The sequence below is a fragment of the Brassica napus genome, chromosome A5 (assembly GCF_020379485.1).
Source record: "Brassica napus cultivar Da-Ae chromosome A5, Da-Ae, whole genome shotgun sequence".
NCBI lineage: Eukaryota > Viridiplantae > Streptophyta > Magnoliopsida > Brassicales > Brassicaceae > Brassica > Brassica napus.
The window spans coordinates 488,763-513,151 of NC_063438.1; the positions used below are offsets into that span (position 1 = coordinate 488,763).

Below are 24,389 nucleotides of genomic sequence, written 5' to 3' on the forward strand. Positions count from 1 at the left end.
AGAAAAGAACGTACTCACTTCAGGAAGAAAATGCAAAAAAGAAAAGGCTTATGATTTATTCAAGGAAAGTACTAATGGTTAAAGAACAGACGAAGAAGAATGTATAACATAATAAAAACTTGGTTTCGTTTTGTAGTGCTAGAGAAACAGACCCCTTACTTTGATGTATAAAACAAAACAAGCAAAGATGAATCCTGCAATCTCCTCTTTCTACGCCTGCACATCACGCGTTGAAAGTTTGTCTCAAAACTCCCAGAAATGATAAAATCAGAATTTTAGTTGAAAGAGAGCGAGTAGAGCATAATAGTTAGTACCTTGTTTGCGATGTTGTTGGAGAGCCAGTCAAGTCCCTCGTAGAGTCCTTCTCCAGAGGTGGCACATGTGCTCTGAATGTACCTGTCATTACAATGATCACCATATTAAGCTTAGAATGTGGATCGAGATAGCTAGCTAAGATCAGTATGTGTGTGTTTTCTTTTGCTCACCAGTGACGTTGGCGGAGAGAGTGAAGGCCAAGCTTGTCAGTAATCTCAGCAGCATTCATTGCGTTGGGTAGATCTTGCTTGTTAGCAAAAACAAGCAGAACTGCATCCCTCAGTTCATCCTGCCACCAAAAAAAAGTAAAAAGAACATCACAAAGTCAAAAACCAAATGGTGAAGTCATGACGCAGAAAGAATTGATGATTCTTGTCTATGTATTACCTCGTTGAGCATCCTGTGAAGCTCGTCCCTGGCTTCAACAACACGGTCACGATCGTTGCTGTCCACAACAAAGATAAGCCCCTGCGTGTTCTGGAAGTAGTGCCTCCACAATGGACGGATCTAGACGAGCAAGAAGGAAACCATTAGTAATGAACTCGACCCACAGCTCTACGAACATCAGCTCAAAAAACGAAGTAACATAACATATAAATGTCAGCCATGAAACGAAATATCTTTGAGAAGGAATCAAAGCATGCTCCAAGTTCAGGGCTGATTTTGATTTAGCTTATAAAATGTAGAGTATTGGTACACGAACGAAATTCACCAACACTGAACCTAATAAGCAAACCAATTCCGAACAGACTAGCAAACATTATGAAGTCAGTGAGAGGCTACCTTGTCCTGACCCCCGACATCCCAGACGGTAAAGCTAATGTTCTTGTATTCAACAGTCTCAACATTGAAACCTGCAAAAAAAAAAAAAAAAACAAGAACCGTCTCTCAGCTCCTTCTCATACAAAACATTTTAACAACAACATAATCAATAGTAGGAGGTTGCTTACCAATGGTGGGAATGGTTGTGACGATCTCACCAAGCTTGAGCTTGTAGAGGATGGTGGTCTTACCAGCAGCGTCGAGACCAACCATCAGAATCCTCATCTCTTTCTTCGCAAACAGCTTGCTGAACAGCTTCCCAAATGACAGCCCCATCTTATTTTAAAAACAACAAAACCATATTTGATCAATTCGAAATAAATAAATTGAAAATCGAGGAATCATTTCATCGAGACCAATGTGGAACCTATGACGATTGATTACAAATCGCATCGGATCTCATTCTTATCCTCAGCTATGGATCGAATCGAAGATCGAATAATCATATTCGCATATCGGATACAGATCCAAGCATTACAAACTATCGAAACACAATAGATCTGGAAAATGACAGCCATGAACAACGGATCTAAGCTAGAAATTCGAATCGGTGAAACGAGAGAGAGATAGTTTAGAGAAGGCACAAACGTACCGAAGAAACAACGCCGCGCGAGATCTAACCTCTCTCTGATGCCGATGGTTCGTCTACGCAAATGGCCTGCGAGAACGTTTCACGATTTGATTTTTTTTTTTTTTTAACGGACAGAGAAAAATAATCTAATCTCGACTTATATATAATCCAACCCACTGAGCGTTAAAAATACGTCGAATCTATTATGTTTTCTCAATAAAATCATTTTTTATATGTTTTGCAGTTCGGCCCATTTTTGCAATATTTAGTAACTAAAATAATATTACTTCTTCCCTTCTTAAACGAGCCCAATGGGCTTACCGGCCTATATAGTTAGGCTTTTTCACTCTTCTATATTCGAAGTGGAAACCGTCACAAAAGCTTTTTCTTTACAAGGATGAATCATATCCATTCATTGTTCTTGAATTGGTCGGTCCTTTTGACCAAAAAAAAAAAAAAAAAGAATTGGTCGGTCCTTGTGTCTGAATCAATTGCATACAAAAAAAAAGTCTATTTAATCAAATTACTTTGTAATGATTTGCGCGTTTAGCTGAATTCTTTGCCAAGTCAACCTCTTATATAAGACATTATTACAATCCTGAGGCTCCAATATTTCCTGGATTGTAGATTCCAATAAAGAAACACTTTTTACATAAAAAGAAATAGTATAGAGATAAAAACATATTGGCTGTAATTAAAACGAGAGCGGGAAAAGAAAAGGAAGTGAGACAAGATGATGAATGAAAAGACCCTACCACAAGCATTATGGAAGTCTATCCTTCATGCATCCATGTTTCATACTTTATTGTATAAGTTAAGTGGGCGACAATATATTTCTTACTTCCAAATATTTCTAATTTTTAGCTTGATAACTAAACCGAAAACTCTAGATGGTTTTGCTTTTGTTTTTTTTCGTGCTAAATGTGTAAGAAAGATCCGTAAAATGAAAATTAAAAAGTGTAAGAAAGATTTGTTAGAGTTTTCAGTTTAAAATTTTGTACAGGGCTTAAATAGTTCGAGACGGCGTTTATATATATCTTGCTTGGCGATGATACGCAGTTTCTTGAAGTACATTAAAAACACGACCGGCAGTCTCAGTTTCCATATAAAAACGATAAATGACGTACGAAACTATAGATGCATATGTAGTTTTAGGATACAAGAATGCAAAATTGTTTACATCCGTAACGTATTGTAATATTGTTCATAGATAGACTCAGACATTGCCAAACCTTTGCACACACGATAAGGAGATGTCTTTTCGAACTGGGTAATCAATGTTGTTTGTTTGTTCTTTTTCGTTTTTAATATATTTAAACATTTATAAGTTTTGTATGATCATATGAGTGATGACCTCATTTGTTGTTGTTAATGTACTTCGTTTAGTGCATAACTTTTGTACTTGAGATCGACACTTCTAACTAGCTTAATCAGTTTATACACCCCCCCCCCCCCCCCCCCCCCCCCCCCAAAAGCTAGTTAACCACATTAATACTATTTGTAACTTTTATGCACCATACGATCGATCTTAAAACTGAAATTCAATTTGAATATTTTGAAAGTTGCAAGTATTTTTCTAATTAGACTATATATTTGGTAAAGCATGCTACTCTATTTGCCATCGTACTATAGGTAACATTGATCAATTCTATTCTACTATATATGTACATAGATTCTAGATTCGTTAGTAGGGCTTATTTATTTGTTTGGCGCCTATCAAGTTGTATGAGATGTTATACATTTGGGATGTATTGTTTCAATTATTATTATCCAAGCTTTTCTTGAAAAGAAATCATTAATGATAAATGTGAGAGAAAACTTGTAACCCTAGCAATAATGTGATGATATGAAAGATCAAGATCATAGTAATGATAAAAGCGTAAGTTGACCTCCAATGGAAGAAAACTCTAGAAATCAGAGTTCATACTTTTTTTTTTTTTTTTAATCTAAATTACGATACCATTTCTGAATAAAGTTAGATTGTTTTACAGACCTAGAAGGATGGAAAATGATAGCCTGAGAATATTACATATAAGGAATGAAACAGATGTGAAGCGAGCAGATTTTTGAGTAGTTCCATTTGCTTAGCGTTGAACTCTATCAAACCAAATGGTGAGGTATGTCTCTTGTTGCTGTCTTGTTGAAGTGGAAAGTCTCTGCATAACTGTGGGCTCCCTGTCAGAGTTCATACTTGTTTATACCTCATACTTGTTTGTACTTGTTCATACTTGTTTGTGTTATGACGGAGAAAACGTGGGTTCGGTTTATACCTCATCTGTTTAACTTAAACCATAAAAACAAAAAGTGGTGGTCATAATAATGTGAATTGTTGTTGAAGTGAACGGTGTCAAAGGGGGGGAAATGATGAAGGAAAAGGGCCTACCACCTTAAGAGATGTTTTTATTTTTGTTATTATGTGAATAATCATATACGGTACTACAGTAGTTATACACCGAAAATTAGAAGTGGATGTTCGGCCTATTATGGACCCATCAGGTGTTTCGGCTTTGTACACACAGTTGTTTTTGTCCTTCCACACACAATGGTTCTGCTTATACGTTTTCAATGTTGTTTTTTCTCCCAAAATTGGTTAGCGTCTCTTACGTAAAATATTTTATATCGTAATATTTATCGGAAACATACGTAACATAACTATAGATAATGGTTTCTATTAGTGTTTGTTATAGTAACCCACATACATAAGAACAACTTTATTGGTGAAAACCTCTTTTAGCTTCTAAAAAATAAAAATAATGATATTCTATTATTAGTAGATTATTATTAATTTCAATTTATTTTTAAATAGATGGACTAATAGATGAGAAGTAAATGTGATTTGAGTATCTGAAACAATGTCAAAAATATTGAACCTCTATGTTTTCTCTCTTTTAATTTTGTATTTTTTTTCTTTTTCTAAAATTACTAGATACCCACTACAACTCTTCAATGGATCGGAGAAGCTCTAATCACCTTGTTTAAAGCTGATGGTTAAATCAACTTGTTCTGATCCCGTTCCAACCAAGTTACCGCCACGAAATTCCCAATCAATCTGCAATATAAAAAATTCTAGGTATAACGTTATAGCTGCTTTCTTAGTTGTCATATTGGAGAATTAGATGAATGAAGTGAAACGACTTAATATAACAAAAAAAAAATGATCAGTTATGTTACGACTTGATTGGCATATTACTTGTTTATTTTTGTATCTATATACAATAATTGATTCAACGAAACAATTACACGAACTGCATCGTTTCTAATAGTTTAACAATACTTTTGTGTGTTTAGCAGAAAAAAACAATATAATCCTTTGAACTATTTGAATAATAAAGGTATGTGACCCACGAATATACATGGAAAGGTCCCGATACAAAGTATATACTTTAGGAGAGAAAAAAGGTGGTAAAATTACGTACGTAGATTACAACGTCATTTGGAATATGGTAGGCCGTCGATTATTAGTTCTTCGCTTACATGATAATCTAAACAAATTATCATCCCACGATGTTAATTACTTTTGTATATATTAAAATTATCCAATGCCTTGTTAGTTTGACAAATTTGGAATGACTGCCCCTCCCCCTTCTTTGCTTGAGCTATACTTTTGGTTCTTGTCCCCTTTTAGTTAATGATACTCTCTTGTTATTGCTCTCTCTCCTGCTCCTTTTATCTTTTCTTGAATAAGTTGTGCTTGTCACAACATTGTAAACTCTTAAAAAAGTGGTATAAATCTTAACATTTATACCAAAAAAAAATAAAAATAAAAATAAGTCTCACTATTGTATTGAGGCTGTGAGATTTCGTCGAGTTGTCTAGGGCACATGGGTCATACCCTCTCTTTCCAAATTATATATTAAATATTCGTTATATGTGTAATCACATGTACAACACATCACACAAGTGCATATGTATTGTTGTAACTTGTAGCCACATAAATATGTAATACTATAGTTTTTTCCCTCAAACATCTATATTATCTATCTACACATGTAACACTTACATATCGCAATTTCAATCTCTACAATACACTTTTTGTGGGACCAAAATATACTATCAAATATTTCAAATTAAAATGCCAGCAAAGCACATCAGAGATCTAAGACCAATGGAGAAGAGTGGCCATGCATTTCTTACGTATAATATGTGATTTATTTAAGTGGCTTTTACCAATTTAATTACTCTTAAGTCTCTTATGGGTCATATTTAAAGGAGCCAAGTTAAGCTATGCGTGCGAAAACCGCAGCCAAACATATGAGAGACAACTTTTAAACGTATCTGAATCCAAATCCTAACGAGTATGTATATTAATATAATTTAGTTAAAAGTTACAATTGGCGACAAAAAAGATAATAATTAATTTAATTTAAAACCAACCGGGATGGGATAGTTAGGTCAAGTTTGCTTCTTAGTTCTTTAGATATGTTTGGTTGAGTTCTTACTATTGCCACATTACTGCATAAATATAAACATTATATAACATAATATCTACAACAACTACTATTTTATTACGACAAGTTAATAGTGACATTTTCTCCTGATAAGACCTAATTTTTATAACAAAAGGTATTTTGAAAATTTTAGCCGAAAACCTATTTCAAAATAACGTTTGGATGATCTAATTTTCATGAGCTATCGAACACATATACTATTGATGAAATTATATTAAAAAGAAATTAGAAGATAAGGGCAAATCGATTGTACAAATAATAAGATTCTAAAAATGCAAGTTGACCAATTGATTATCAAAACGACAGGCGACAGATAAGAAGTAAGAAAGATATTAGCAAACGTATTTAACTTGGACATTTTACAGATTGAGACAGCCAAAACAAGCAACTCCAAAAAGATGCATGTCAATCTACTCACCATTCCCTACTCTCACGTACTTTACTACTCCACGTAATCGTATCCGTGTCTTAGTTTGAATATTCAGTATTTTAGCATTATGACTATATGTTTTCTCGGCAATTCTCATCAATTTAATCATCTAATTATCGACTGGATTTTATAAACTATTAACTCTAAACTTTATATCCTTATCAAAATTAAATCATCATGAGTTCCCTTCCCATTAAAGAAGGGACGTTATTATACTTTGACCCTTCAGTAGGGGTGGGCACTTTATCCGATATCCGAAGTGGCATCCGAACTCGATCCGGAAAACCCGAACCGAAATCCGAACCGAATTAGCAAAATACCCGAACGGGTATTGAATGAGGAGAGATTGGATACCCGAATCCGAACGGATAATACCCGAACCCGAATGGATATCTGAAGATAACCAAACATATGTATAATTAACCTTATATATCTAGTTTACATCTCTTATTTTATATAAAATATTTATATTGATACTACAGATACTTTAAGTTCATATGATATACATACAATTACAGAAAAAATGATTTGCTACTCACTTGAAATGCATGTCAAGTTTTTTATTTTAAAAATTAACAAAAAGTTACATCCAAATTTTTTTAAAAAATAACTAAATTAATACCTTTTTAGTTTTAAAATATTATGTCCAAATCTATTAATCATTCAATCTATTAAAAATAAAAAATTATTTAACTGAAAATTATATTTTTAAATACAAGAAACTTGAGAAATGAAAATTTTAATTTTTTTTCAAAATCTAAATATTCGAACCCGATCCGAAATAACCGAATCCGAACTAAAAATATCCGAACCCGATCCGAAGTACAGAAATACCCGAACGGATTCTACACCTCTATACCGAAATACCCGACCCGAACCCGAACGGATACCCGAACGCCCACCCCTACCCTTTAGTATCAGAATTTATTTTGAATTATGTATTTTACCTTCTAATTATTTTGATGATTTTTTAAAAAAAAGAAAAAAACTATTCTGATGATGATGATGGATGCGAAAAAGTAGTATAATTTATTCTTTTGTATTTTTAGTTGTTATTTTGTTTTATTTATATGTATTTCGATGTATACATTTTTAAATTTATAATTTTATTTTTGTTTTGCTTTTAGGAGCTTATATAAACGGAGATTCCCTCGGCTTGTTCTTCATTGCCAGTTGCCACCAGACATAACAACAACCAACACATAGTATACATTGCACAGCTGCTTGTAATTCACCGACTCTTCACTTTCTTCTCATCCAAATCAAAAACACACACACTGCTTCCCTCTCTTTCCTTTTATTGATTTGTTCTCCCCCATCCATGCACTGTTTCCCACTTTCTTCATCCAGATTCAATCTTCTTCTCACTAATCTCCTTGTCGGGCTTTCCTGCATTTTTCTCCCCTGTTCTTGTCTGAACTGAGAGATGTTCTTCGAAATGGGTTTGTCGGATTTGAAATAGTTTATAAGCTGGTTCCCCCTTAAACCGGGTTTGAGCTCAAAATCTTTCAGAACTCCAAGTGTTTGACGAATTGACTGAACGAAACAGAGCAAGCTATGGAAGAGACGTTTGTGCCGTTTGAAGGAATCAAGAATGACCTCAAAGGCAGACTCATGTGCTATAAGCAAGACTGGACCGGCGGATTCAAAGCTGGCTTTAGGATTCTGGCTCCCACCACTTACATATTCTTCGCCTCTGCGATTCCTGTCATCTCCTTCGGTGAACAGCTCGAACGAAACACTGGTGAGTAAAGTAAAGTTTCCACCTTTAATCAGTTTCCACTAGCAAAGATTTAAAATTTGGATTTTGAAAATCTCGTCAGATGGAGTTCTCACGGCTGTTCAGACCTTAGCATCCACCGCCATTTGCGGCATCATTCACTCTGTTATCGGAGGTCAGCCACTTCTTATACTCGGTGTTGCAGAGCCGACTGTGATCATGTATACATTCATGTTTAACTTCGCAAAGGCTAGACCTGAACTTGGACGTGACCTCTTCTTGGCTTGGTCTGGATGGTAAGTCCAGTCCTCTTTGTTGAGTTTTGCTTAAAAGAGAGTAATCATGTGTGCTGACAACACTGTTTGAATAGGGTTTGTGTTTGGACTGCTTTGATGCTGTTTGTGATGGCTATATGTGGAGCTTGTTCCATCATCAACAGGTTTACTCGTGTAGCTGGTGAACTGTTTGGACTGCTTATCGCTATGCTCTTCATGCAACAAGCCATCAAAGTATGAACCACCCTTTTCACCAACATTTCAAATAATGTTGGTTTTCTAATTTTCATCTATTATTCATGATTTGATTCTCCAGGGGCTAGTGGATGAATTTCGCATTCCGGAACGAGAAAACCAGAAGCTGATGGAGTTCTTACCTTCCTGGAGGTTCGCTAATGGGATGTTCGCTCTGGTTCTCTCCTTTGGTCTTCTTCTAACTGGACTTAGAAGCAGAAAAGCCAGATCATGGCGGTACGGTACTGGTAAGTCAAAAACAGAGTCATTCTCTAATGAGCTAAAGATTCTTCTTACAGACTCAGTTTTGCTTCTCTTCAAACAGGCTGGCTCAGAAGCTTAATAGCTGACTATGGTGTACCACTAATGGTGCTAGTGTGGACCGGTGTCTCCTACATTCCATCAGGAGATGTTCCTAAAGGAATCCCTCGGAGACTTCTTAGCCCAAATCCTTGGTCTCCTGGTGCTTATGGAAACTGGACCGTGGCAAAGGAGATGCTTGATGTTCCAGTCGTCTACATAATTGGAGCGTTCATTCCAGCATCAATGATTGCTGTGCTTTACTACTTTGATCATAGCGTAGCTTCACAGCTTGCTCAGCAGAAAGAGTTCAATTTGAGAAAACCTTCTTCTTACCACTATGACTTGCTTCTTCTTGGGTTCCTGGTAAGAAGAAAAAGATTTACATATCTGAATTTTTCTCCTGAGGCTTATTGGTTATAATCATTGCAGACTTTAATGTGTGGTTTACTCGGAGTCCCTCCATCAAATGGTGTCATTCCTCAATCTCCAATGCACACCAAGAGCTTAGCAACTCTTAAGTATCAGGTAACATCACTCACCAGTCACCAGAGTCTTCTATCTTTCACTGAGTTCTGAGAGATCAACGTTCTCTGTTTCTGCAGCTGCTTCGTAACAGACTGGTTGCAACAGCAAGAAAAAGCATCAAAACTAATGCTAGTTTGGGGCAGCTCTACAACAATATGCAAGAAGCTTATCATCACATGCAGACACCATTAGTATACCAGCAACCTCAAGTAAGAACTTTCTATTTTTTTTCTATCTAATAATAGAACAGAGAGTTATTACTAAAGAGCAGTTTCTTTCTACTTATAGGGTTTAAAAGAACTGAAAGAATCAACGATCCAAGCAACTACATTCACCGGAAACCTCAACGCTCCGGTTGATGAAACTCTATTCGATATAGAGAAAGAGATTGATGATTTGTTACCAGTGGAAGTCAAAGAGCAGCGTGTAAGCAACTTCCTTCAGTCCACAATGGTAGGAGGATGCGTTGCTGCTATGCCTATCCTTAAAATGATCCCAACCTCTGTCCTTTGGGGTTACTTCGCCTTTATGGCTATTGAGAGCTTACCCGGAAACCAGTTCTGGGAGAGAATCTTACTTCTCTTCACCGCCCCTAGTCGCCGCTTCAAGTAACTATAAAAGGCTCATATCTTTTCTTATCACATTCAAACTTCAAGAAGCCTCTTTTTATGACTCATTTCTATGTTGGCAGGGTTCTTGAAGACTACCACGCAACGTTCGTTGAGACGGTTCCATTCAAGACGATTGCAATGTTCACTATTTTCCAAACGGTTTATCTGTTAATCTGCTTTGGCCTCACATGGATCCCAATAGCAGGAGTCATGTTCCCTTTGATGATCATGTTCTTAATCCCCGTTAGACAATACATCCTCCCTAGATTCTTCAAAGGAGCTCATCTTCAGGACTTGGACGCAGCAGAGTATGAAGAAGCTCCAGCTTTACCCTTTAATCTCGCAGCGGTAACTAAAAACATAACTCATTTTTTTTTTTTTACTTTAGCCTCTTCTATTCTTTTATCCTTTACACTTTAACTTCGAGCAGGAAACGGAGATTGGATCGACAACTTCGTATCCAGGAGACTCAGAGATTCTTGATGAGGTTATTACACGAAGCAGAGGAGAGTTTAGACACACGAGTAGTCCTAAGGTCACGAGTTCGAGTTCAACTCCGCTCAATAATAGGAGTTTGTCTCAAGTGTTTAGTCCACGAGTGGGTGAACTCAGGTTTGGTCAGATGAGTCCTCGAGTCGTTGGTAATAGTCCAAAGCCTGTTAGTTGTGGAAGGAGTCCCTTGAACCAGTCCTCGTCAAAGTGAGATGATATATATATATTCAGAAAGCTCAATAAAACAAAACCACCCCCAATGAGGATGAATGTTTAATTAGTTAATTAATTTGATCTTTAGTTATTATAAGAAACAAAAGCTTTCTTGAATAATCTCTCTTTAGTTTATGTGTTGTATGTGTTTGTAATCCCCTTCCCTTGTGTTTTTTTTATCTTTTGAGTTTCTGTAAAATCTTACTTATATGTAACTCTGTGTGGCAAGGCAGATATGTATAAAGACTTAAAATGTTAATTACGATAAGCAATCTTTTTATATGATCGGCTGTCGCACACTTGTTTTTTTTTACATTTGTTACATCTATATACCATTTCTTTGGGTGACAAATAATATAGTTTTTTTTGTAAGTATTACTTTTGTTCAAATTTCACAAACGGAATTTAGAGAAAAAAAAAACACTTTGAGCCAACACTTTCTACAAAGTTAACGTGGCATGATTCATATACACATGCAAATCCACAATCTGTAAATTAAATACATGATATATGTGATGTTACACTTACATGCAGACGTTCCTTAACTTCCTTTCGTGGTTCATGCATGAAAGAAAAAGAGAAATAACTAAATGGAAAAGTAAAGCGTGAATGATTACATAAAATTTGAGGCAGCAACAAATACTTTGAGCATGATGACAGCAGCTATCTTGTTAAAGGTAAGGCATGTCGTTCGAAGAAGCATGCACTTTGGCACTATACATATAAAACAATACAAGGGTCAACTTATATTACCAACATCGAACCAGACAAAGACAAAAGTAAAACAACACGAGTGTTCGATGTCAACAAGGAAAAGTGATGCACTGGAATAGTTTTTAAGCCTTTTGATTTTAAAATGTCATTATGAGGGAAGAGGAAAAAAGAATGGTCTCTAATTAATCACCAAAAGTATAAAATTAGAAGCACTTGAGTAATAGTATAATGTATGAGAGGCTACGAGCCAACTGAGACCGACCCTGTCGAGAAAATAAAACCCTTTTTATATATTGAAATTTGGATTTACTTTGCTGGCGTAATCATAGGATGAGGAGAAAAGTAACAGGTGTGATGATACAACACATATGATACGCTGGTATAGTAATAATTTAACACAATGGCAACTATCATAACTGTTGTTACAGTTTGGTTTGAAACAAAGACTCACACTTCTTTATATTTGTTGTATCTGTATACATTGCAAACAATTGGTTTTCTACGTACTATTTGTTATGGGGTTTTGGAATACTTTGTTAGAGATATGTCACAACTTTAAGATCAAATCATTAGTTATGGCGTATAAACATGTGACTAATACAAAGAGCTATTGCTGAGTGAGATTTAAACTTACGATTGAAACGTGGGTGGACAATAAAAGAAGAGCTAGTAAAGGGAACTCTTGATTATCCTCTTTTTGCTAAAGTTTTTGTTTTCTTAGCATTAACCATTGACACATAAATAGTGAAATTTATTTTTGTGTTATCATTGATATTCTTGTTGTCTGCAATAATGAAAGTTAATAAGTTGCCTTATGCATAGGTCGCAGTCTAAATCATGCAATGTGATCTTTGTTCTTTTTTTTTTTTCGTTTTTGCGACTCTTTATTGTCTTAGACTAAAAACAGAACTCTTTCGCATTCATTCATCTCTTCCTCACCTTAAAAGCAAAGCCCACATTCTTCAACTTCACTTTTGAATCGGAAGGAGACTAGAAATACTCGTTGACCCTTTTCCACGTGTTAATCCCAAAGTAGCTTGACCAAAAGCCATCCTTAGCTATATATCATTGTTCTACTATAATCTAAGAACTATAACGTATAAATTAACTTAAACATGTTAATGGGAATCGTATACAGTTTAATACTAGCTCAGTACATACATATTTGGCCATTCCAATATTGAGTATATATATTCAACTTTTCCACCTGAACATACAACATATAAAATGCAGCTGCTTCGTAACAGACTGGTTGCAACAGCACGAAAAAGCATCAAAACGAATGCGAGTTTGGGACAGCTTTATAACTATATATGCAACAAGCTTATCATCACAAGGGGCGGCTCAAAGTTTATAGGGGCTTCTAGGCAAAAAAAAAAACTTAGCCCCTTTAATAATTTAAGAAAAACTCAATTTAAACATAAATTTTTTAAAACTATATTGTATAGAAATTTATTAAATTTAGATATGAAAACCGATAAAAAAAATTAGAATACATGTATGTTTATTTTCGTTCTTTAAAAATAAATTTGAAAAATTTGGACCTGGGTCCAGGCGCGGTCGCACTGCTCGCCCTCAGCCGGCCCTGATCATCACATGCAGACACCATTAATATACCAGCAACCTCAAACAAGAACTTTCTTTGTATCTTTTTCTGTCTTTTCAATAGAACAAGGAGTTGCTAAGAACAGTTTCTTTCTACTAGCGTTTAAAAGAACTGAAAGAAGCAACGATCCAAGCAACTACATTCACCGGAAACCTCAACGCTCCGGTTGATGAAACTCTGTTCGATATAGAGAAAGAGGTTGATGATTTGTTACCAGTGGAAGTCAAAGATCAGCGTGTAAGGAATTTTCTCCGGTCAGTGGTGGAGCTAGAAATATTTTTTACCGGGATCATAATATATATATATATATATATATATATATCTATATTATTAAAAATTAATAATATATGATACGATAACAAAAATATTTTTTTCTAATAAGACATGAGATTATAAACATAAATTAGTGGGGTCAAATGTTAAAATTTCTCAAAATATTAAAGTAATTTTAGAAAAATGTACACTAAATTTTCTTTTTCCCAATAGTGGGAGATCATATGACCACATAAACTCTTCTTCGCCTCCGCCCCTGCCTCCAGTCCACAATGGTAGGAGGATGTGTTGCTGCTATGCCTATCCTTAAAATGATTCTGACCTCTGTCCTTTGGGGTTACTTCGCCTTCATGGCTATTGAGAGCTTACCCGGAAACCAGTTCTGGGAGAGAATCTTATTTCTCTTCACAGCCCCAAGTCGCCGCTTCAAGTAACTATAGCTCATACTCCTGATTTTTAATACTTGAAGAAGTATTAGAATTTTTTTTTTCAAATTAGATGAAGTTTTCAAATTTTAAATTAAAATTTATTAAATTTTTATACTATATAATTATTTATATTCTGTAGGCTATTTTTTATTGGTAGAATTTTTGATTTATTTTGTATAGAAAGCATAGAAAATTAAATGTTTTTAAAAATTTGTGCGTTTTAATTTAAAATCTTATTTATTAAAAAAACGGAGGGCGTATATTTTAGTCACATTCAACTTCAAGAAACCTCTTTTCATGACTCAGTTATGTTTGCAGGGTTCCTGAAGACTACCACGCAACATTCGTTGAAGCCCTTCCATTCAGGACGATTGCAATGTTCACTCCAAATGGTTTATCTGTTAATCTGCTTTGGTCTCACATGGATCCCAATAGCAGGAGTCATGTTCCCTTTAATGATCATGTTCTTGATTCCTGTAAGACAATACATCCTCCCTAGATTCTTCAAAAGAGCTCATCTTCAGGACTTGGACGCAGCTGAATGTGAAGAAGCTCCAGCTTTACCCTTCAATCTCGCAGCGGTAAACCAAAAAAATTACTCTGTTGTTTATGTACTTTAAGCTTGTTCTATTCTTGATCTTTTACGGTTTAACTTTCAGCTGGAAATGGAGATTGGATCGAGAACTTCATATCCAGGAGACTCAGAGATTCTTAATGAGGTTATTATACGAAGCAGAGGAGAGTTTAGACACACAAGTAGTCCTAAGGTCACAAGTTCAAGTTCGCCTGTTAATAACAGGAGTTTATCTCAAGTGTTTAGTCCACAAATTGGTGAACTCAGGTCTGGTCAGATGAGTCCACGTGTCGTTGAGTATAGTCCAAACCCGGCTAGTTGTGAGAGGAGTCCCTTGAACCAGTCCTCGTCGAAGTGAGAGTATATATTCAAGAATCTCAATAAAACAAAACCCCAATTAAGATGAATATTTAGTTAGTTAATTTAATTAGATCATTAGTTCTTACAAGAAACAAAAGCTTCTTGAAAATCTATCTTTAATTTTTTTATGTGTTTGTAATCCCTGTCCGTGGTGTTTTATCTTTAGAGTCTTTGTAAAATGGGAAATTAAGCTCAATAACCTAAAAAAAACTAGAACCTAAATAACCAAAACCCCACCATATTCCTTCTTTTCCCTTCATATCTCTCTACTATCTTACTACTCTTTTTCCTTTGGTTATTTCACAAATAAACCTTTGTAAATTCTTACTTTTTTCGTAATATAGGTTGCTAAAAAAAATGTAACTTTGTGTTGCAAATATGTATAAAGACTTCAAATGTTAACGGTAAGCAACGCCAGTTTACAAAAAAAAATGTTAACGGTAAGCAATCTTGTTATATGATCGGCTGTCACACTCTTGTTAATCGGTCAACTTTTACATTTGCTACATCTATATAACATTTCTTTGGGTGACATAGTATGTTATATAGTTTTGTACGTAAAAATTACTTTTGTTCAAGTTTGACAAAAGGAATTTAGAGCATTGCCAAACTACCTTTTGACGATAATTTTCTTATATATACATTTTAAATTAAAAGCAGGTACTATTTTTATTTTGTGTGAGAAAAATCTCTATAAATAATATGATAAGAAAAAAAATAAAAGAAAAATAAAAGATTAACCCAACGGTAACAAAATTTGAAAAGGTTACTGTTGCTTTAAAATTTAAATGAGACCGTTGTTGTAATAAAGGTAATCAAAATCTCCACCTGTCAATATATAGCTTTGATGAGAAATAAAAGATGTTTTTCTCCTCCGCGTAGAGGGTTAATGTTCTTCTGGATCACCAGCTCCTTCATGTATACTTCCTCTATAAATCGTATCGTGACTCTCTCTCTCTTTCTCGATTCCATTATTTCTCTACTTTGTCAACCCAAACAACATTGGCGTCGACCTCTCCTTCCTTCAGGTACTGCTACTTTTTTTTTAATTCGGTTATTATTACAAACTGGGGTTGGTCTTTCACTATGTTAGTTTGTGTCTTGCCACATAATTTGTCTGATTTAGAGATTTCTTAGTTGCTCTTTATTATGGTTTTGCAATTTTTTTTTTTTGTAACTGATTTTGCAATATTCTTGCTCTGTATAATAAGTCAGTAAATAGTCTCTGACTTGATTTATTTGGTTATCGTTTCGAAGATGAGATAAGAGAATAACCTCTCATATTGGGTAACCCTTTACTTATATATAAGCCCTTAAATGTTGTTTTCTAATATCAGCAGGGAGGAAAAAAGATTCAACCGGCTGTGACGTTTCAAACAAAAAAGCTCCATGAGTCCGTATTCTGATGATCTTACATCAAAAAGTGGCAACGTGCTTGTGAAGGAGACCCTTTGCCTGCCACCAACCCTCACATTGCTTCAGGGTATATTCTTATCTTTGTCTAACCATTCAATTTTTCTGCTACCATCTTACTTTATCAGATCCAATTCTGAAACATGGGGTCATTTTTTGAATAGGAAGCTAGCTAGTGCTTTGACCAGGTCGTCGTGTCAAGCAAAAGACATCAACACACAAGGTAAGTTTAGTTTTTAGCCTTCACTTTATTATATGATATATTATATAATAATGCTATAGTTGTTTTCACTTTGCAGGATCCGACTCCATATGACTTCTATAGTCCACAACAAAATGCTTACGAATCATCAAGTCGTGGTAATTGCTCTTTCTCACTATCATATTATTTAACCATGACACAGATCTCAACATGTCTTAACTTGTAATCTAATTATTAATTTTTTTTTTTTTTGCAGATTGTGAAGGATGATTACTTTGATCGGATGATGCCTTCGTTCTTCACTTGTTTTCTGTTAATCAGGTCTTCTCTTTTACTTTTAACCTCTTTTTAATTTTTTGTCAAACACTTGTTTTAAAAGATAGAAACCAAAACGTTTTTTTTCCTCAAAACTCCTTTTTCAAAGTTTTTAGAGAAAAATTTATATAACTAGTTTGATCATGAAAACCTAATTGTAAATTTGTGCTAACAAATAGAATACAATATCTTTTCATTAAGATCGTTTTAGACATTATGTTTCATTTGCTTTGACACTTACTATCATTAAGTTTATCCTAAAACATTCTAGCAACTATAAACAATTTTCTTTTTAGCAAAAAAAAAAACAATTTTCCTTTTATTTTTGTTTGTATTTTTCTGATATTTTTGGCAACAATTGTCTAAAAAAACAGAAAAAAAACGTTTCTTTTCAAAATTTCTAAAACTTTTCAAGATTTTTTCTAAGAATAAAATTATATAACTAGATTTGATCACAAAGACTTTATGTGTAAATTTGTCACAAACAAATCTTGTCATGGTGATCGGTAGAGAATATATCTTATTTGAGCTTTATCGACAAGCATGCTAAGAACTAATATTTTTTGTCATAATTAAATAAAGATAAACCTTTTAACTTTAATTTTTAATATTTCAAAAATGCATTTGAAACTATAATTTCCAGCATCTAATTACTCTAGTTCGTTAACAATTAAAAATTATCTATATTGTTTGTTACTTAGGAAATCTATGTTTTCATTATAAACCCAACTTATTAATCCTAATTATCAGAGTGTTTTAATGTATAAACTCAAATTCTTACAAGTATATCATACCTGTGAAGTAATAAATGTTGTCTTTGATCTTTTCTTGGATAAACTCTTTTTTTTTGGGCAAACGATATCTTTGATCTTTAATTTTTTTTTGAAGTTTCATTTATTTACATTATGACATGGCAATAGAGACTATTGTTTATCTTGGTTTGAAATTTGAGTTTCACCGAAGCCATTCTCAGCGTTACTTAACTTACTTCGTTTGCTCCACTCGCCGTCGCTTCACCTTCACATCTCCTATCCGCCGATCATCTATCAATGGTTACGGGTTCGCCGGATCTGCTCATTTTAGGAATGGGTTCACCGGATCTATGTTTGTATATATATGGTATATATGTATGCATAAGTATATGCTTATATTTTTATCCCTAACTCTAAACCCTATCTAAAAGTTAACCTCAAAACTCCATCCAAACTTAAACCCTATCATAATATTAAATCATACCATGAGGCTAAACCCTAAACCCTAGCCTAGGGTTAAACCCTAACCCAAAACCCTGCCCCAGGGTTAAACCCTAACCCTAAACCCTGCCCCAGGGTTAAACCCTAAACCCTGCCCTAGGGTTAAACCCTAACCCTAGCCCCAGGGTTAAACCCTAACCCCAGGGTTAAACTCTAACCCTAAACCCTGCCCTAGGGTTAAACCCTAACCCTAAACCCTGCCCTAGGGTTAAACCCTAACCCTAAACCCTAGCCGAGGGTTAAACCCTAACCCTAAACCCTGCCCTAGGGTTCAACCCTAACCCTAAACCCTAGCCCCAGGGTTAAACCCTAACCCTAAACCCTGCCCTAGGGTTAACCCTAACCCTAAACCCTAGCCTAGGGTTAAACCCTAACCCTAAACCCTAGCCGAGGGTTAAACCCTAACCCTAAACCCTGCCCTAGGGTTCAACCCTAACCCTAAACCCTAGCCCCAGGGTTTAACCCTAACCCTAAACCCTGCCCTAGGGTTAAACCCTAACCCTAAACCCTAGCCGAGGGTTAAACCCTAACCCTAAACCCTGTCCTAGGGTTCAACCCTAACCCTAAACCCTAGCCCCAGGGTTAAACCCTAACCCTAAACCCTGCCCTAGGGTTAACCCTAACCCTAAACCTTAGCCTAGGGTTAAACCCTAACCCTAAACCCTAGCCGAGGGTTAAACCCTAACCCTAAACCCTGCCCTAGGGTTCAACCCTAACCCTAAACCCTAGCCCCAGGGTTTAACCCTAACCCTAAACCCTGCCCTAGGGTTAACCCTAACCCTAAACCCTAGCCTAGGGTTACACCCTAACCCTAAACCCTAACCCTAAACCCTGCCTTAGGGTTAAACCCTAACCCTAAACCCTAGCCTAGGGTTAAACCCTAAACCCTGCCCTAGGGTTAAACCCTAAACCCTAGCCTAGGGATTAACCCTAACCCTAAACCCTAGCCTAGGGTTAAACCCTGCCCTAGGGAACCCTAAACCCTAGCCTAGGGTTAAACCCTGCCCTAGGGAACCCTAAACCCTAGCCTAGGGTTAAACCCTAACCCTAAACCCTGCCCTAGGGTTAAACCCTAAACCCTGCCCTAGGGTTAAACCCTGCCCTAGGGTTAAACCCTAACCCTAAACCCTGCCCTAGGGTTCACCCTAACCCTAAACCCTACCCTAGGGTTAAACCCTAACCCTAAACCCTAGCCTAGGGTTAAACCCTAACCCTAAACCCTTGCCTAGGGTTAAACCCTGACCCTAAACCCTGCCCTAGGGTTCACCCTAACCCTAAATCTTGCCCTAGGGTTAAACCCTAACCCTAAACCCTAGCCTAGGGTTAAACCCTAACCCTAAATTTCATCGTTTTTTTTAAATATATATATAACTTATATGAAGACCTAATGAGTTAAATTCCACTTGTAAGATTGAACCATTTTTAAAAAAAAAATATCATAAAAACATCAACCAAGCAAAATGCTTATCATAAAACAATTTTTTTTTTCTCACAAGAATATAAAACAGAGAAAATGTATACTTAATTTACTACAAAAAATATTTATCTTTATGGCTTATTCACATTTATTATTTTATCAATTTTAACTTTTATACAAAATAAAATAACATGGATAGTCTTCTTTCTGTGTGTATAAAATATTATTTTATTGGCCCAAATTTCACTTTTTGAGTAGTAGGATGATCACTGATCAATGTGGTCCACCACTAATAGCAAACTGTTATTTTTATAATCCGATGCTTTACTATTAAATTCATCTATTATCCAATGATCTATGTCATAAATTCTTTTAGGTGGGGTATTGAATCTATAAACATTTGATTCGTTTAGTAGGTGCCAACTTTCTTTTCTACGAGTAAGCTTCCTAATCCTCATTCCTCAAAAGAAGGTGTTCCTCCTCTACACATCCACTCCTTTATGCCTTCTTTCCAAAGGAAGTGAGCGAAGTTCCCAATGTGAGAGGCACGATCCCCAATTCTTGTTCACCCCGGATGATCGTGTTGGGTGAATTGTGAATAGGAGGAACTTGAAGATTCCATTAACTTCTTTGTTATTAAATTTAACAGTTTTCTAATTCTGTTAACTATTTATATTATTCAAATTTGGTATAATATTTTGAGATAGAAGTATTTGAAAGAAATTGAATAAAAAATTATTATAAGTAAATAACTAATTATTGTGCTTTTTTTTTTTTGCTAAATTGTTAATATTCATATTAATGAAAAAGTCAGATTTACAAATTAAATCTAAGAGAAACTCCACTTTGGCAAAAAAAGGTTAAAAACAAAGCAGAGCTACAAACGGGAGAAGATAGAGTGATCTATCTCAACCAAAGAGACATTAATTATTGTGCTTTTAGTTCAGAATTTAAATGGAGTTCTTTATATGATGTATTTATAGGATATGTACATAAATATGTGCGTCAGGATTATTGATCACTATAATATGATAATAAAAAAATAAGTATTTGTACAGAAAGCAAAACTGATGCAAAGATTAAAGCAAAACTGATACAAAGATTAATGCAATATATACACGTGATTGAGGGAAAATTATTTAAAATATATGAACTAATTTTTATTTACTAAAAAAATATATGAACTATTAAGATTTTTCAGTTAATACATGAACTAATTTTAGTTGTCTATATTAAATACATATATTTTTAAAATTAGGAAGTTTTACACTTCGATTTTTTTACGAATTCAACTATGTTTAACAGAGAGGTAAAACAATGTTAAGTGTTGTTGTTAACTGAAGATGTGATTACGTTGTGAAAGCACGGTTACCCTTTTAGCAAATAGAAATTAGTTTATGTATTTCTTTTCTAAAAGTTCCCCAAAGTTAATTCAAACAACAAAGTGATAAACCAAAGAGATAAACCAGAGATAGAGAATGCTGATAAAGAACATAATTCCCACAAATTTAATGGTGGCTTTAACTGACTTGCACCATTTTACAAGGATCTGAGAATACAAGAACATTATCAGAACCTTTGAGACCACTAAAAGTCAGATCGTAATATTTAAGCAGATACATCTAGAAAATTTAATAAATTAACACATAATCTAAACCTAATTAAATACATTATTATAAAGATGACAAGCGTAATTATTAGCGGTGCACAGTTCAGACGGTCAAAACAATTCTTGAGCCATTAAAAAAAGTGAAACTCACATGGCACGATAGAGTTGACTTTTCTCATACATGCATATAATACACATGCATAAATATCAGCACATCAGTTCTCGTAAATATCATTCAGAACGCTTCAACAATGTCTGGACGCAGGCAATTTTCTCATCTCTCACACCATTTCCATATAACGGTATACATAAATTTATATTTATGCAATATGATTTGTTGAATCTTTGCAGATTGGAGGGCAAAGTCGTAATCATCACGGGCGGAGCAAGCGGGATTGGAGCTGAGTCCGTCAGGTTATTCACCAAACACGGCGCCCGAGTCGTTATAGTTGATGTACAAGACGAGCTCGGTCAAGAACTTTCTGTTTCCATCGGAGAAGACAAGGCAAGTTACTATCATTGCGATGTCACAAATGAGACAGAAGTAGAAAACGCCGTCAAGTACACCGTCGACAAACACGGAAGGCTTGACGTTCTGTTTAGTAACGCCGGCGTTATAGAGCCGTTTGTGAGCATTCTTGACCTAAATCTTGACGCGTTAGACCGAACTATCGCCGTTAACCTCCGTGGCGCAGCCGCCTTTTTTAAACACGCGGCACGTGCCATGGTGGAGAAAGGCACGCGTGGCTCCATCATTTGCACCACCAGCATCGCCGCTGAGATCGCCGGGACGGCACCACACGGGTAAACTCAAATATTTCCAACAATTAAAATAAAAATGCTTATTACACAACTAACAAAAGTATGTATTAGTGGACCGCGACAACCAAACCTGCACACATGAGATCATAACTTTGTATTATTGTTAGTAATATTATGGTCATGCTACCATGGTTCATCTAGTTATCTATCCTTATTAAATTGTGCGGTTTATGACAGATATACTGCGTCGAAGCATGGGCTGTTAGGACTGATCAAATCAGCTTCTGGCGGGTTGGGGAAGTACGGGATAAGAGTAAATGGCGTTGCTCCGTTTGGGGTGGCCACACCATTAGTTTGCAACGGATTCAATATGGAGCCAAACGTGGTCGAGGAAAACACGTCAGCGTCGGCGAATCTGAAGGGAATTGTGTTGAAAGCTAGCCATGTGGCAGAGGCTGCTCTGTTTCTAGCATCGGATGAGTCGGCTTACGTAAGCGGTCAGAACCTGGCTGTTGACGGCGGTTACACGGTGGTTAAGTCGTAGCTACAACTTGGCCACATGATGATGAGTTTTTTAAAATTTTATAAAATTGTTGTTTAAAATTATTTGGGTCAAAAGTTGACTTGGATACATGGGGATTGAATAGTTTCTGAGGTAAGCAAGTTGCCTTGAAACGTGGGATGTTGCATTTTTATTTGGAAACATGCATCCATGATCCCATAAACATATTGCAGATCTCGAGGATAATAAACTAAACAACTATTTTTATAAGGTTGATTGTTTTGATCAGATAATAGGCCTTCTCGTTCAGCTTTTAGTAACTCTTCTTTAATTAACTAATCCCGTAAACATTTTATGACTAATAAATAGTATTTGTTTATGAAATGACTGGACCTGGCCTTGGTAAGTCCTCAACATATCGACACTAGTTCAGTATCCCATATAAGATAATATCAGGTCAGATTGGAGTGGTTTTTAAAACACTTAATCGCTGTAACTTGATCTCATTGTATTGGTAGTAGACAAAAAAACTTAAGTATCTATCAAATTGAATGTGACCAATCTGAGATCTATTCACTGGATGTGTCGTATTCCTTTGGTCCACTCCCCACTTGTTGAAAGGGTTTGTAGCCTCAGTATATATGTATGTGACCAATCTGGGATCTCTTCACCGGATGTGTCATATTCCTTTGGTCCACTCCCCACTTATTGTATTTGTAGTCGACAAAAAGTTAAGTATCTATCAAAATGAATGTGACCAATCTGGGATCTCTTCACTGGCTGTGTCACATTCCTTTGGTCCACTCCCCACTTGTTGAAAGGGTTTGTAGCCTCAGTATATGATTGCTTGGAATATCCCAAAGGGCAACATTGGAAATGGTGAAGATTGTATTGCAGACAAAAGTTAGAAATGTATTTAGGCAAAGTGTTTTGAAAACCGGACCGGATACCGATTCGGTATGACTACTGGTTGACTGGTTGGACCAGTTCAACCGGTCGAACCGGATTTTCTATTTAAAAAATAAATAAATATAATCATATATTTCATTATATGGACTTAAAATGTAGTTCTCCATATGATACGTTCTATGTTCTCTTCTATTAATTAGGTAATAAACAATAACAATAAATTTAGTTAGATTTATAGTTAACAAGTGAATAATATATGAAAACTGAAATTGATAAAAAATCATATGACCGACTGTTAATTACATATTTATTTATTTTTACAATTATAAATCTTAAATTTTATGAATATAGCAAAATGAGAATAGAATATGAGAGTCAAAAAGATATTTTAAAAAAAAATTCTTAAAAAAAATAGAACTAAGAGGAAAACCAATTAAGTAGTGAAAGTTAAACATTGATTATGAAATATTAATTTTTAATAACAATTGAAAATACATTATTATATGTTGGTTTTTAGAACCAGATCACCGGCTTTACCTATTTTTAGTTGGTTTCACCGGTTTTTCTCAAAATTCGGGGTTTAAACCGTACCAGACTCGGCGTCGAACCGGTTCGACCGGTCAGTCCGGTCCGGTTTTCAAAGCACTATTAATGGTTGGGTTCAATGCATAATAATAATGGAGCTGCAGGGGATCGAACCCCGTGCCTCTCACATGCAAAGCGAGCACTCTACCATTTGAGCTACAACCCATTGTTGATTTAAGATTCTACCACCACTTCAATTTGCAATGACCTTGATTATCTGATTCATCAGATGTAAGGAAATCATCTCAATGACAATGATCTACTTTATGGATTTGTTTGTGCAGTTAAAAGCCAATTCCAATGCTATATAGGCTTCAAACATAAAATAATCGATAGGCCCTTCTAAACAAATGGGCTTACATTGAGAGATTGGGTCTGGACTTGTAATTTGTATACAGAAAAGGCAAAAACAAACAAAAGTGGAAATGCGGGGTATCGAACCCCGTGCCTCTCGCATGCAAAGCGAGCGCTCTACCATTTGAGCTACATCCCCATCTTGCTTCTTCTA

At 35.4% G+C, this 24,389-nt stretch overlaps 3 protein-coding genes, 1 long non-coding RNA gene and 1 other non-coding gene across 6 annotated transcripts; 3 read left to right on the forward strand and 2 right to left on the reverse strand.

The window, feature by feature from the left end:
- Positions 1-38: 38 nt before the first annotated feature.
- LOC106436393 (ADP-ribosylation factor 1) lies at positions 39-1,920 on the reverse strand. Its single transcript, XM_013877358.3, has 7 exons — positions 1,730-1,920; positions 1,266-1,413; positions 1,099-1,169; positions 703-822; positions 486-604; positions 315-396; positions 39-216 (listed from the first exon to the last, which is right to left on the reverse strand). The coding sequence occupies exons 2-7, from the start codon at positions 1,411-1,413 to the stop codon at positions 211-213; spliced, it is 546 nt and encodes a 181-aa protein (XP_013732812.1). The 5' UTR covers positions 1,730-1,920; the 3' UTR covers positions 39-210.
- Positions 1,921-8,143: 6,223 nt separating this feature from the next.
- LOC106436394 (boron transporter 1-like) lies at positions 8,144-10,957 on the forward strand. The gene is given in 10 exon segments (NM_001315719.1): positions 8,144-8,330; positions 8,410-8,602; positions 8,677-8,815; positions 8,898-9,063; positions 9,141-9,481; positions 9,548-9,643; positions 9,721-9,852; positions 9,932-10,251; positions 10,335-10,602; positions 10,685-10,957. Coding segments are annotated over 10 exon segments (2,115 nt in total).
- Positions 10,958-16,424: 5,467 nt separating this feature from the next.
- On the forward strand, positions 16,425-18,083 carry LOC106436391. Its single transcript, XR_001287093.3, has 3 exons — positions 16,425-16,550; positions 16,627-16,687; positions 16,786-18,083. It is a non-coding gene; the product is annotated as an uncharacterized LOC106436391 (long non-coding RNA).
- A 2,451-nt stretch (positions 18,084-20,534) lies between these two features.
- LOC106436390 (short-chain dehydrogenase reductase 3b) lies at positions 20,535-22,675 on the forward strand. 2 transcript variants are annotated; one of them, XM_013877355.3, is made up of 3 exons: positions 20,573-21,388; positions 21,475-21,927; positions 22,123-22,675. In XM_013877355.3, the coding sequence occupies exons 1-3, from the start codon at positions 21,375-21,377 to the stop codon at positions 22,427-22,429; spliced, it is 774 nt and encodes a 257-aa protein (XP_013732809.1). In that variant the 5' UTR covers positions 20,573-21,374; the 3' UTR covers positions 22,430-22,675. The 2 variants fall into 2 exon arrangements, with proteins under 2 accessions (XP_022574703.1, XP_013732809.1); XM_022718982.2 differs by having other exon boundaries at positions 20,535-21,927.
- A 1,626-nt stretch (positions 22,676-24,301) lies between these two features.
- On the reverse strand, positions 24,302-24,374 carry TRNAA-UGC. The gene has a single exon. It is a non-coding gene; the product is annotated as a tRNA-Ala (tRNA).
- Between the last annotated feature and the right edge of the window lie 15 nt (positions 24,375-24,389).